The sequence below is a fragment of the Solea senegalensis genome, linkage group LG7, assembly GCF_019176455.1.
Source record: "Solea senegalensis isolate Sse05_10M linkage group LG7, IFAPA_SoseM_1, whole genome shotgun sequence".
NCBI lineage: Eukaryota > Metazoa > Chordata > Actinopteri > Pleuronectiformes > Soleidae > Solea > Solea senegalensis.
Genome location: NC_058027.1, coordinates 2,408,617 through 2,421,580, shown reverse-complemented (window position 1 = coordinate 2,421,580; position 12,964 = coordinate 2,408,617). Strand labels below are relative to the sequence as shown.

General features: G+C 41.6%; 1 protein-coding gene across 1 annotated transcript; it reads right to left on the bottom strand.

Moving 5' to 3' along the window:
* Positions 1 to 4,084: 4,084 nt before the first annotated feature.
* Positions 4,085 to 12,666, bottom strand: LOC122772017 (pleckstrin homology domain-containing family A member 6-like). The gene is made up of 5 exons (XM_044029643.1): positions 12,385 to 12,666; positions 10,447 to 10,674; positions 9,168 to 9,301; positions 8,241 to 8,389; positions 4,085 to 4,679 (listed from the first exon to the last, which is right to left on the bottom strand). The coding sequence occupies exons 1-5, from the start codon at positions 12,535 to 12,537 to the stop codon at positions 4,657 to 4,659; spliced, it is 687 nt and encodes a 228-aa protein (XP_043885578.1). The 5' UTR covers positions 12,538 to 12,666; the 3' UTR covers positions 4,085 to 4,656.
* Positions 12,667 to 12,964: the final 298 nt, after the last annotated feature.

Genomic DNA, 12,964 nt, shown 5'->3' with positions numbered 1-12,964 from the left:
TGGAACACGTGTTCCTGGACCGCTCAGTGTACTCATCACAAACAGGGAGGGAGATGCAGGATGAGGCTTTTAAAGTCTTATGTGGAGAGATGGAGGCAGCAAAGCTTTGCCAACAGTGTGAGGCAGCATCGGTGTCGTAAGAAATGTGCGAGGAAGAAGGAACCTCGCTGAAATGGAGAGTGTGACTTGTAGATTGAAGTGTGTATCTGACAGGAACTGAAGGAAAAGATCCACACACTTGAGAGGGTTTTATTTTATTGCCAGTGATGTTTCGATGAAGTAAAGAGTCACCGTCTTTATTATCCACAAGTACAACAGTTATCAGTCATGTGATATTTATTTATTCAGCGAGGTATTTAATCTCAACCGCAGACACGGTCGCGATGTTAAAGACCAACTTTCACAAGAGAAACACGCAACACAACTTAGTCATGTCCGAATGCCAAGTTACGCAATTAACTCAAGCGCCACATTTGCATACATGCAAATCGCCTCTCTCCCTATTGGACTTGCAAAGTGGGACGCTCTGTTCTCATTAGTTGACCCAAATCTCTTACTTGTAACTCTGGATTTCATCAAAGTTTAGTCAGGATCTAATATTTCCTTTCAAGTTAACAGAGAACCACTGATTAATCGTGTTGAAATAAGGAGTGCAACATGCCATTTCTAATTATATACTTAACAGGGACACCAGCACACAGCCGTGTGCCAACAATACTGCAAATATTAACACCGTACCACTCAAAAGTACACTTCAAACCAGTATTATATGGTATTTAATGTATGCGTGTATATTTTATTTTAGGTCCAATTAGTGATTTGAACACGTGATGACATCCTTTCATGTCAATAACTCACATTTATGTTGTTGTATTGTTAATTATACATGCGTGTTGTCAAGGTAAGGCCAAATCTGACCATTGAGTCCTTACATTTATTTATATATGTAGCTTATGTTCATTTCTGCTGATGCGTCAAGAAAAAAGAAGAGACTCATGTAAAGAAACATTCACAGCCTTTCAGTGGCATCGCTGTGTGTGTGTGTGTGTGTGTGTGTGTGTGTGTGTGTGTGTGCGTGCGTGCTGCTTGATTAAAGACGAGGCCCACAGGCGTTTGCTTCGTTTACAAAGCAATTGCTTTTATGTACAAAAAGCCCAATTCACTGTAGGTATTGTAAAAGCCGAGCGTTTAAGGAACACGAGATGAATTCATTGTCGAATGTAACGCAGCGCGCTTAATCATTCATGTCGGAGGAATTGTCTTCTCTCTCTGTTTAATATATGAAGCCAGTAAACGCCATTATCCAATATTTATCTCTTTTTGAAATGTAAACACGCCAGCGCTGAGATAAAAGATCCCACAAAGGGTTTATTGTTTCATTTCTGCAAATGCTTATGTGAGCGTGGTGACTATTATTCAGCTTTTTCTCCTCTATTCTTTTTTTTTTTTTCACACACTGGGGGGAATATTCAGTGATTCCGAAAACTCTTCAATTATTCAACAAATTACAATTCTCTTTCTTACATATTTAAAAAAAGGAGCTCGGGAAAAGAAGAGAAATGATAAAAGGGCATGAAATACTCTTTTGAAATCAAAGCACCTATTGCATCGGGTTCCTTGCTTTTGTATTTGTTCAATTGGACGACAATCTGGATCCCCGCTGCGTGCAAAAGGAAGCGCCGGCTGCGTTTCCACTGTAGTGTAATCCTCACACGTTCACTGTGAGGAACAATAATATTTATGGGATGGAAATAGGTATCAGTGGGAATCAGTGTAGGATCTCTCCTTTCTCTTCCTCGCTCTGCTGTAGTCGGGGGAAAAGTGTGAATATGTTACCGACGCAGTGTAGTGAACAATATAGACGAGGTCAGAGTTTACTCAGCAGGGTCTCAATAGACTCTTCTATTCAACCACAGACCACAGGCATAAAAACAACAACAACAACAACAACAACACTGTGAGTCCAGGTCTTTATGTACTTGTACAAAACTGACTCCACGCGCTCGCCTCTCTTTCTGTCTGAGAAAAGCATCTCTGAAGCCAGCGAGTGCTTAGTGAAGGATTAATGCGGGAGGCCGTGATTGCGTTTAACAGAACAGGACCAAATTAGCATAATAGGCCCCTCTCTCATTCCCTTTGAAGTCCAGAGCACGGAATAACAAATGTATATGAACCAGCAGCCAAACGTCAATACATGGAAATGCCACAATCCTCAGTGGAGGGTCCTGGGTGAGTTTTTATTCTGCGGGAGGAGGAGGGAGGAAAAAAATCAGCCCATTTTATTGCTAAATAAGCAGAAGAGAAGACGCGATGGGTCTTCTATCCACCAGGGCCAGCAGACGCTGTGGGGCCCCCCCGCCCAGATCCTGGAGGACAGGCGGAGGCAGAGAGGATGAGGCAGCTGTGGGAGGTGCATACCCTCTCTCTCTCTCTCTCTCTCCCCCTCTCTCCCTCTCTCTCCCTCTCTCTCTCAGGTGTTTTCAAAGCACACCACGATGCAGACGAGTGAAAGTAATTATGCTCCAATTAAAGATAAAGATGTCACTTGGGAGGAGCTGCAACACAACAACTCGCCCTAAGACAAGGAAGGCAAGGGTGCTGCATCCATTACAAGTGTGTGTGTGTGTGCGCACCATATCCTAAGGTACACACACACACACACACACACACTCTTTTATGACACTTTGAACTGAAGGATGAAATTAAAAGATGCTCTTCTATACTATTAAGCTTCCACTGCAGCCATTCTAATAAAACATGCTCTCATCAGGTCAACCTGGAAGTAACAATATATTGATTAACCACCAGGGGGCGACTCAGCTGGTTGCAAAAAAATAAAACTTAATGGCCTCAATCACAAGTTCCAGGTCTTCATCAGTAGATCGTGTTGTTAATTTGGTAAATGATGTTCCATAAATAGAGGAAAATTAAAGATGAGAAGTGACTGAGAGCTGACGTGGGAGAAGCAGCTGGTGACTGTTGCCTGTTTTCTGTAGTAGTAGTAGTAGTAGTAGTAATAGTAGTAGTAGTAGTATGCCACTTTGAGTTAATGAGCTGGTTAAGGGGTGTACGTTGTTAAACTAAATTGAGTTAAACACAGTGTGATGGATTTGAAAGACATTTATTGCAATTGTCTAATTAAATTTGTTAAATTGTTAAGACTTTTACTTTAAAAAAAAATGTATTTTCACACAGTGATGTGTGATCGATGCGTGCAATCCTTTCCTTTCAAGTGGGTTCTTTTGCACATTTAAACCCAAAACCTTGCCCCCGCTTGACAGTGTGATTGACAGGTGGTGTCGTCCAATAGGAGGCTGGCTGCAGGTGACATCAGTGGAAGAGCATGTCCATTCTTACATTCAGTCTTTGGGTAAAACAAACACAATTATGTTTCCACCTCAGGTTTAGTAGTTTTTAAGACTTCAGTCGTGTCATTTCAGCACTGCATACGTGTATTCCTGCTGAGAGTCGACTTTTGCACGGTACCGCATGTGTTCCAGGTGTTACAATAATGACTTTATACTAATAACATGTTGAAAACAGAAGGACTTGATCATACTGTCGCTCTTTCTATTCAAAACACATCTTCACTTGCAGGTATAGTTCATCATGTAAAGATACTCGAGAATCCCGAGCTATTAGTCTCCACCTTCTTGGTCGAGAATACACGGAATTAAAAATGCTCTTTTGAGGAGGAGAAAAAAAGAAAGAGAGAAAAGAAAGCTTTGAACCTGAGAAACACTCGAAGAAGCTTCTCAGGTTTTTGTATTGAAACTTCAGCCTCCTTTGAGTTTGCCTTATGTTGGTTCCTTATTCAAATAATAGAACGAGGTTGAAGAGGTCACAGCAATCATCATGTGCAGGTTCAAAGGCAATCGTGGAGCTATGATGAACGCACCTTTGTGTATGTTTCCGTTTGTACAGGATTAGAATAAAGTTAAGTTTGATAAATACATCAGTGAAAGATCTTAGTAGTAACCGAATAAGTTTGCTTCAATCCCTACAGATGCAAGTCTGATATAAATCTGATTTTTAGATAGAAAAATACCTTAAATGTAGTCTAAATGAATATATACATATGAGATGTTGTGTTAATATCTTTAATATTCACATTTTTATAAATTTCCATTATGCAACCTTTTCCCCCAGTCACACAGAAAATATGTTAAAGGTTATTTCCGTCCTGATGTAAGCAAAAATAAAACTCATTTTGGCAAGCTAACAGGAGACTGGCAGTGCTACAGATACATACAAGTGGTTTGGTGTAAGAATATTATCTGAGGTTCCTTAAAAAATTCGCCCTCGTCACGTTTTCGTACCTGACAAAAGCGAAAAAAAACAGAAAGTTCCCAGTCGAGCTCACACAGCAGGTAAAAGCGAGTCAGTCGTACGTCGGAAAACTCTAAACAGTGTACATTTCAAAGTGCAATAACATGTAGAAAATAATCATTTTATTCACGCGAGATTAACGCTTCGTTAGACCCTGGGCGTCAGTGAGCACAGCGGCGGCGTCTGTTTCCCTCTGGGAAGTTTGGAAGTTTCGTTTTTGTCTTGTAAAATGTGAACTTCCGCGGTTTCTCCTGCCGTGTGGAAACTTGTAAATGTCTGAAAATCCTTTCCTCGCAGAATCCAGTCGTCGCTGTGGAGTATAGCACCTCAGTGTCCGGACACGGCTTGAGCTGAGACGTGACGAGAGGGGAAAAGACACAAAAAACATCAATGAATCCGAGCACAAGACAGTCACTGCACAATCAATCCAGGATTTACTGTTATTTTTAGTCTCAAACATGAAATAAATACGCACGCATTAATCACATTTGCCTGAACCCTGAACATAAACCATTAGTAATAACATGTGCATAATTGATAATGTGAGGAGTGAGTGAACACAACCTTCCCTCACACACACACACACACACATGAATTAAAAATAACCACAGTTAGAGCCCGACTGAAAGTGAAAAATTCTGATGTCGATATTTATCGGCTGATATAAATGAGCACGTACAGACAGGATTTTGCTCCGTGTGTGTGGTTTTTTTTTTTGTATTTGCTTGCTAAAAATCATCTTTTCTCTTTGATTGAGAGGATTATATTTTGCACAGGGTTATTTTTGCTTAAACTCTTAATAAAGATATGTATTTGATGCAGATTTTCTAAACTTTCTGCATTATTCATTCATTCACCAGACACAAACGCATTGATGACGTACAGACATCGCACACACAAACGCGTGCAGAAACATGCAGTCACGAAACTTCACGTGGAACAAATACTCCTCATACAAAGGGCTTCACTAGCAATATAACAAATAATATACAGTATGTCGTATCCATGTAACGTGTAGGCGCTGAAATCCAGGATTGTGTCTGTGGAGACGATAATATTAATACTTTTTTGCCTCAGATATGTTCAATGATTCTCTGTTTGTTATTGTGTGTCCATAATAACAGTTAAAAAACACAATTCACTTGTTTCTTTCACCCACAAGTAAGAGTTAATCTTCAATTAGCTGATATTTATTGATGGTGATTGAGTTTTTTGGTCCAGCCGTACAATAATCACAATAATGTCACGCTTTAATATCTTGTGACATTCATTCACTGCAAATTAATGAAGTCATGATCATTTCAAGGCTTTAATTCACAATATAATAATGTATTTCTTTGTTTTATTGTGGAATGTAGGTGTGGCTATTGTATGGAACATTGTGTGGAGTGTTCATGCTGTTAAATCACATTAAAAGGAATGAATTGATACATAAATGTACTGTTAAATGATACAGTGACATGTGAAGGTGCAGTATCTCAGACATATTTGTGTTCTTTTTCTAAAAAGGTCAAAGGTCATTAATCAGCCTCATCACTTCATATCTCTGTGTTCATGTGTGAACAAACCTCTGCAATCCAAAGTTTAATAATCCAAACTGTATCAGTGGCAGCGGCTGATTGATGTTTATTATTTTTAATAAGGCAGTAAAGTGACACTTCCTCCCGCCTTTACTGTAACAGTGATACCTCCTGTTTTTCTGTTTATTTGTGGTGTGTGTGTGTGTGTGTGTGTGTGTGTGTGTTGTGTGTGTGTGTTTTTTTAGGCTACAGATGGGGAGCTAATTGGAGCCGTGGAATGCAGCTGTGCCGACTGCTGAACTGTCAAGGCGCTAAATCAAAAGGTGTGTCTTTTGTTAATTACACACAATGCTACAAACAGTCCTTTTCGGTTGCAGCCTTTTCTTTCCTCAGCCATCCATAAATATTTTGGCAGCGGCACAAAAAAAAAAGAAAAGAAAAAAACAATTTACACACAATTATCACAGTGGGATGAGCAGACTGCCTGCAGATGTTTGTTTTGATGATAATGGGAGCAGAGGCGGGGCTTCCCTAACCTAGACAACATGTGTTTCCTATGATCACAACAGAGCAGCGAAGCACACGGCGGCCCCTGGTTACAAAGAATGAGTGTGAATGTGGCCCTGACACACGCAACAACAACAACAACAACAAACGTGCAGTTAGGCCTTACTTTATTTCTCGGGATTAGACAAACGTGTAGTGAATTCCGTTGCTTAGAGGAGACGAAGGAGCCAGAGAGACGGGCGGAAGAGGAAGAGGAGGAGGAGGGGGGGGAGGGGGAGGAGAGGAGGGGGGGTTGGAGGAGGGGGCATGTTAGCCTGTGGTGGAACTACAGAGGAGGAAGGAGAAGAGGAGACGGAGAAAAATGACAGTTTGTTGTTAGTCAAGTGGCCGGCGACAGAGACTCACACACACAGTGAAGAACACACTTAACCCTGAGCTGCACTGATGAATTGATTATTAATCAATGACTAAATGAATGGTCAACTATTTTGATAAGCTTTTTTTTCATGATTAAAACAAGACTTCTGATCGTTTAAGCTTCTTAAATGTGAGTATTTCCTTCATTTCTTTGCTCTGGATAACAAATAAATCATAAATTTAAATTCAGAGATGTTTTGACACATAACAGTTTCTCCACTCAATGTAAAGATTCTTCGCTAATAGAATCTTATGCCCAATAATTATTTATATTTCGTACCTTTTTCTTCATTCCTAGTCGATAAAGAGGCCCCGCCCCCGACTCAGGCAGGTGAAGACCGATGAATAAAACAACGTCTCAAACGGTTTCTTTAACAGCGCATCGACACGCGTTCTGGGCTCGCTGCTTTCACGCCGTTTTCAGGAACATTGTTGTGAACCTCAATCCCAAACAAGTGAATAATTTACACACATTGGATCCGTGGAGTTCATTTCTCCTCCGGCGTCAGGCAGTTTCAGACTAATTGTGATTTAAACGTGCTTTGTTTTCTTAATCATCTGAATATTTCAGCTAAAAAACAAACAAACCGGCAACTGATTAGAAAACGCTACATTATTTAACGTATTCTATTTAATTGTTGTGCCGTTGAATATTCCTTCTTTTATCCTGGATGTATAATACAGTGATAAAAAGGCCTCTTCTTTTAATTCAGGGATTTGAAAGTGGCACCACTGAAGCTCACTTTAACACCAAAGGGAGAGAAAGTCATTGATTCAGTCTCTGCTGACAAGATGCCACCAGTTATACTCTCTGACATTTCTCTATGCTGGAAATAATGTTATAATTGTTGACTTTGCCTCACTGTGCATATTAAGCTTCCACACATGCTGACAGCTGGAGTGTTACTGCGTGTGACGGATACACTGTGTGTGTGCGTGTGTGTGTGTGAGGCTGACAATCTGCTGCAGCTCCAGTGAAAATGAACTCGCCTGTAGAGTTTGAAAGAGATGAAAAGTGAGCGCAGTGTCTTTTATGCAGGTTCAAAGCGGCAGCGGTGGTATGCAGGAGGAGAGTCGACTTTGACTGGGTCATTGATCAGCGCACAAAATGGACTCATCAAGCGATTCCTCCCCTGCCTGAAAGATTCTACACGGATCGCAATTAGAAACTATCTGCGCCGCTAACGAGGAATAATGTTCAGTTATTAGGAAATGAACGGCCTTTACTGCCTGACTCTGCACCTCACGCCCTTCTCATCTGCACTCCGTCAATCCAGCGTTCTTGAAAGGCTGCTTCCCGCTCTTTATCCCTTCCTCAACCAAAAGATGTCAATTTGATGCTGGGAGAAATTGAACTGAAACTGTCAGCGTGGTACGCTCTTTTTTTAAGTGCTCCTTTTTATTAAGCAAAGAGGTAAAAAAAAAAAATAAAATAAAAAAGTGAATGAAATGATTTGATCCACCAACCAGCGACGAGTTTGCTCTTGAGCGACGCCTCCGAGGCCAGAGCGTAGGACATGGTGATGATCCTCTCCTGCTCCTGAAGAGCGGAGTCCAGGGCCACCAGACCCACCTCCGGTTTGTCCACAGAGACGCTCACTGCCAGGTTTTGCACACTACACACAACGATACAGGATTTGTTATTGAGAATCTGTGTTTGTATCAGTCATAGAAGGGGAGTTGTTTAAAGGTCCAGTGTGCAAGCATTAGTGACCTCTACTGGTGAGTCTGCAGACTCAATTTTTCATGTCGGGGAACTACGGTGGCCTTTGCATACCACAAAGGACGTCGGTTCTTCTTCGTTTGCTTTAGTTAAGTTTGAATGAATATTACGTAGCATTTTTACGTAGATTTACGTTACTTTCCCGTCTATGGTGTAGACGGTGAAATACGTCCACGCGCTGCTTTTCGGATACTTTGATTTTTAGTCGACTTTCGTCGTCCGTCTCAACGCCAAAACTTGGTTCAGAGAGCAACGTGACATCACTGTCTGGATTTTTCTGACAAGCTGTGCTCACAGCGCCCTCTAGTGGACCACACAGTAATTACTGAAGAGGGCGTGATGAGCTTCTAGGCTGTATATTTTGAACTGAAAGAGGATTTTAAGGTTGGAGTTTGAACCTTCTTGGTTAAAAGTGACAAATTGCCAAATGTATAACTTAACAGAACTTAGTTGACTTGTTCTGTGTTTGCTGACAACTGTGCCTTGAACTTCCTGGGGACAAATAAGGTTTTTCAAATTAAAGTCAGTTGTATTCTAAGGCTACAAAAAACATTATTCACTTATACAAACATACTTATATTACATTTCTGCCAATAAACGTCTCTAAATCTTACACACGGGACCTTAACATTTCAATATATGCACTTGTAGCGCACTAATACTTCACCGACCTGGACTTTGCCAAGATGTTCTTAATGCGTTCCACTTTGCGATGACGCTCCTCCACCTCCTGAGGACTAAGCGGCTCCTCAGACTCTGAATCCACGTAGCGCTCTGGGATCAGGACTTTCTGAGGCTTGGACAGCTATAAAAATAAAAACGTGTGTCAAGATCAAAACTGACTCATCGTCACGCTTGTTATGAGGTCTCGCACACACACACATCCACAGAAGGTTCTGAGTCATGGAAATGTCAGAATTGACAAGGTGATGATTTCTCCCATATGCTCTGGTGGTTAGGATTCCTGGTTTTCACCTAGGTGGCCTGGGTTTGAGTCCCAGTATGGGAACTGAGATCTGGACAATGATTAAAATTGTACTTTGCCAGTTTAGTTCAAGTCAGGGGCAGAATTGTCCCTGAGCTGCGACCCCATGGATGCTTTGTGTTCTTTACTGGTGTGGAATAAAAAGAGTCGCTTGGACACAAAACGGCACCTGGTCGGTTACGAAGAGAGGTTTTGTTTCCGCCAGTAACAACTCGTGTGTGGACACTTTCTGCTGTTTTTATAATTTTGTCAAAGCGGTCCAGCACTCAGTGTTTATTTAGTTTGGAAATTGTTCGTACCTCTGCACACTCTCTGAAAAAACGGTCATTTCTTGGACTTGTAGCTGTGTGGTTGTAAATGAAAACACACAGAGTTATGGCTGGAGGTTTTTGGACAGTTATGCGTCTATTGTGCTTTAAAAAAAAATCAAAAAAATCCTATACCTGTGGGGTTGTGGGGTTTGTCTGCCTTTGTGTGGTCCTGAGTTAGTCTGGTTGGCCTGAGATCAGGTGACTGACTCAGCCGGTCCAGGATATTCCTGGCTCCTTGGTGGCTTTGGCCTTACATGAAGCAACATTATCATGCTAATTAATCAAATGAAATCCAGTTAGGTTTTGAGGTTTCTTTGAGTAAAGTCTGAACACAAAGGCGTCTTCAGTGCACTCCACATTCAGCCCGTTTGCTTCTGTCAGCAGTGGAATCACTGATAAATGCTGGTGCGTAGAGTATGCAGCAAGACCTGCCAGAGCGTTAGGTGATTTCTGTTCATTTATTTTCTGTTTTGCATCTTGTTGTGAATCATTCCGGACTTCCTGTGCACTCATAATGCATTTTCTTCTCATTCACAGAACTGGTTCTGACATGTCTCTGATAGAGGTTTACTCTTTACCTCCAGTTTTGTGTACGCGCTGACATGAACTACGACTCGTCCGCTGTATTTCTTCACAGAGACCAGGAGAACTCACCTCCTTGTTGAGGTCCACGTCGTATTCTAGCGGCTCCAGGTGGACTTCGTCGGCGGGTGGCGTTGTGGCCGCGGAGCGATAGGTCAGCCATTCGTCGGAGTGTGAGCGCGGTCTCTCTTTGTGCTCGGGAGGTCTTTCCTCCCCCTGGACGCTCCTAACTCCCTGTGCCTCCTCCCCCTGAACAGCCCTCTCGAGCAACTGCAGGTCAAACTCCTGCTCTCTCTTCCACTGGACAACGCACACAGGAAGACAATATGTATACGCTCATATATATGTATTGTCTCACTTGGCCTTGTATTTAATTTAACGCACAGTTTACTGAAGAATACACCTGTTACCTCTAGTGTTTGTGTGTACAATAAAAAGAGGTCGCATGCATGGATGAGCGTGCATGCTTAGAGTGCAGATGGAGACGCTCAGATCAGAGAATCCTGAACATTCTCGACAGAAGGAATAAAAAGGACGACAGCAAAAGACCACCGACGTGGACAGGACAGGTCACTTCATTCACACGGACTGACGAGGTTCACACAGGTAGAAAAACATGGCAATAACGTATTCATTAGAAAATAATGTTTATTTGCAAACATTCATATATATATATATATATGTATATTTATATATATAAAAAAGTGAGTTTTTTTAATGAATTAATTAGCAGAAAAAAACACTAGGCAAACAGTGAAATATTGTATGTTTCCATATCATATATGACATACACATGAGTATCATCTAACGGATTTATCCCACACAAAGCCAGGGAAGTAATAACTCATAAAGAATAAATGTTATCTTCATTTAAACAGAAGAAAGTCCAGTTAGAAAACAGGCGATCATTAGTTTAAGTTGGATTAAATAGGCACCGCTTAGTGCGCGCCAATGTTTTGGTCAGTAGCAAATACTGTAAGTAGGCACTTTATGTCTCTTTCTCTCACACACACACACACACACACACAGATGGACACACACATATATGGACTGCTTTGAGACAATGACAGCAGGCGTTAATATCGACACACAGAGCAGAGACAGGTTATTCTGAACACATGAGTCACAGGAGACGGGATGATATAGTAGAGAAACATGGGGAATGGATGTGATGCAGTAAATGCCAAATGTCTGAGGTAATTAGTGTGTTATGTGTTTAACCGGCAAGAATCAATGGAACCGAGACCGTTTCCTTCTCATGGTAAACATTCTTCAGACGTTTCACGCACTTTCTTAAAGCAGAAAATGTCACCAACAACATGATGTTCACCAACAACATTGTGGTAGTTGAAGGAGGAAAAGCACAGGTGTAAATATTACTGTTAAAATGAGCTTTCGGCACGTTGTCTCCTTATCTTTGACATCCTTTTAGTTAAAATATGAGTTAAACAGCTCGACATTGCAATGCACTGATCCAGACCACGGTTTATTAACATTGGTCACTCTGGTCTCAGTCTCAGTGAGTAAATCTAAAGCTTCTTTTACACAAAAATTTGCAAAAATACGCTGGATTTCTTTAACCCGAGTGAAGCCGCTAAAATAACTATTTACTAGAAGTTTAAACCCAGGATTTAACAGGTGTTTTCAACAGTGACTCTTTTTAAGTTCATCCATTAGGTACTTTCTGCTTATGATGTTAGTCTTTTTGTTGGTAAATAAATGCCCCGCCCCTTTACCAAGGGACAGGCTGAAAAACAACAACTGTAAAACCTGTGCCTTCTGTGCTTAAACAAGTCAAAATGTCTGCCGTGAAAAAGGTGGATTCAATCCTGAAAACAACATGCATCAAACGAGTCAATTACCACGCTGCACATATTCCCTATATCACAGTCTACTTTGTGACGTCAGGAATGGACGACGACTACGAGAGCGACTACGGACATGCATGTCTACTGCAGGTAGAAATCATGCACGAGAGTGTTGATGTGTGATACTGTTCTAGTGACATACTGATCCCAGGTCTGCTGAGAGTGGCCGCGGCGAGGACGAGGTGCGTGGCGTTGAAGGGCTGTGCCGGTCTCCGTGACTCAGTGTGCGTTTGCGCAGGCGGACGAGGGCCTTCTGGTGCCTCTTCATCCTCTCCAGCTGCTCATCAGCACTCATCTTCCCCCTCTGCTGCTGCTGCTGCTGCTGCTGCTGATACTGCTGCTGCTGCTGCTGCGCCGGATCCCCAGAGTACAGCTGCTCAAAGGCACTTCTTGGTCTCTCCTGAGAGGAGTGGGAGGAAAGAGAGTTAATAACACGAGCAAAAGGTGCAACGGAAGGTAATGGAGTCAAATGGAAAGAAAAAAGAAAAACAAACCAAAAAAAGAAGGGAAAAACATACAGTACAGTCAGTAATGATAATAAGGAAGGGAACACTGAGAATACAAACCATTAGTTTTATGAGTTTATGAGGGAGAATGATTCATTGATTGGGCCAATTCATGTTTATTTGACAATGTTTCATGTATGCAGTAGACATACTATACTATGACGTTTTTGACCGTTTTTGGACGACATACTATACTATGACGTTTTCGACTGTTTT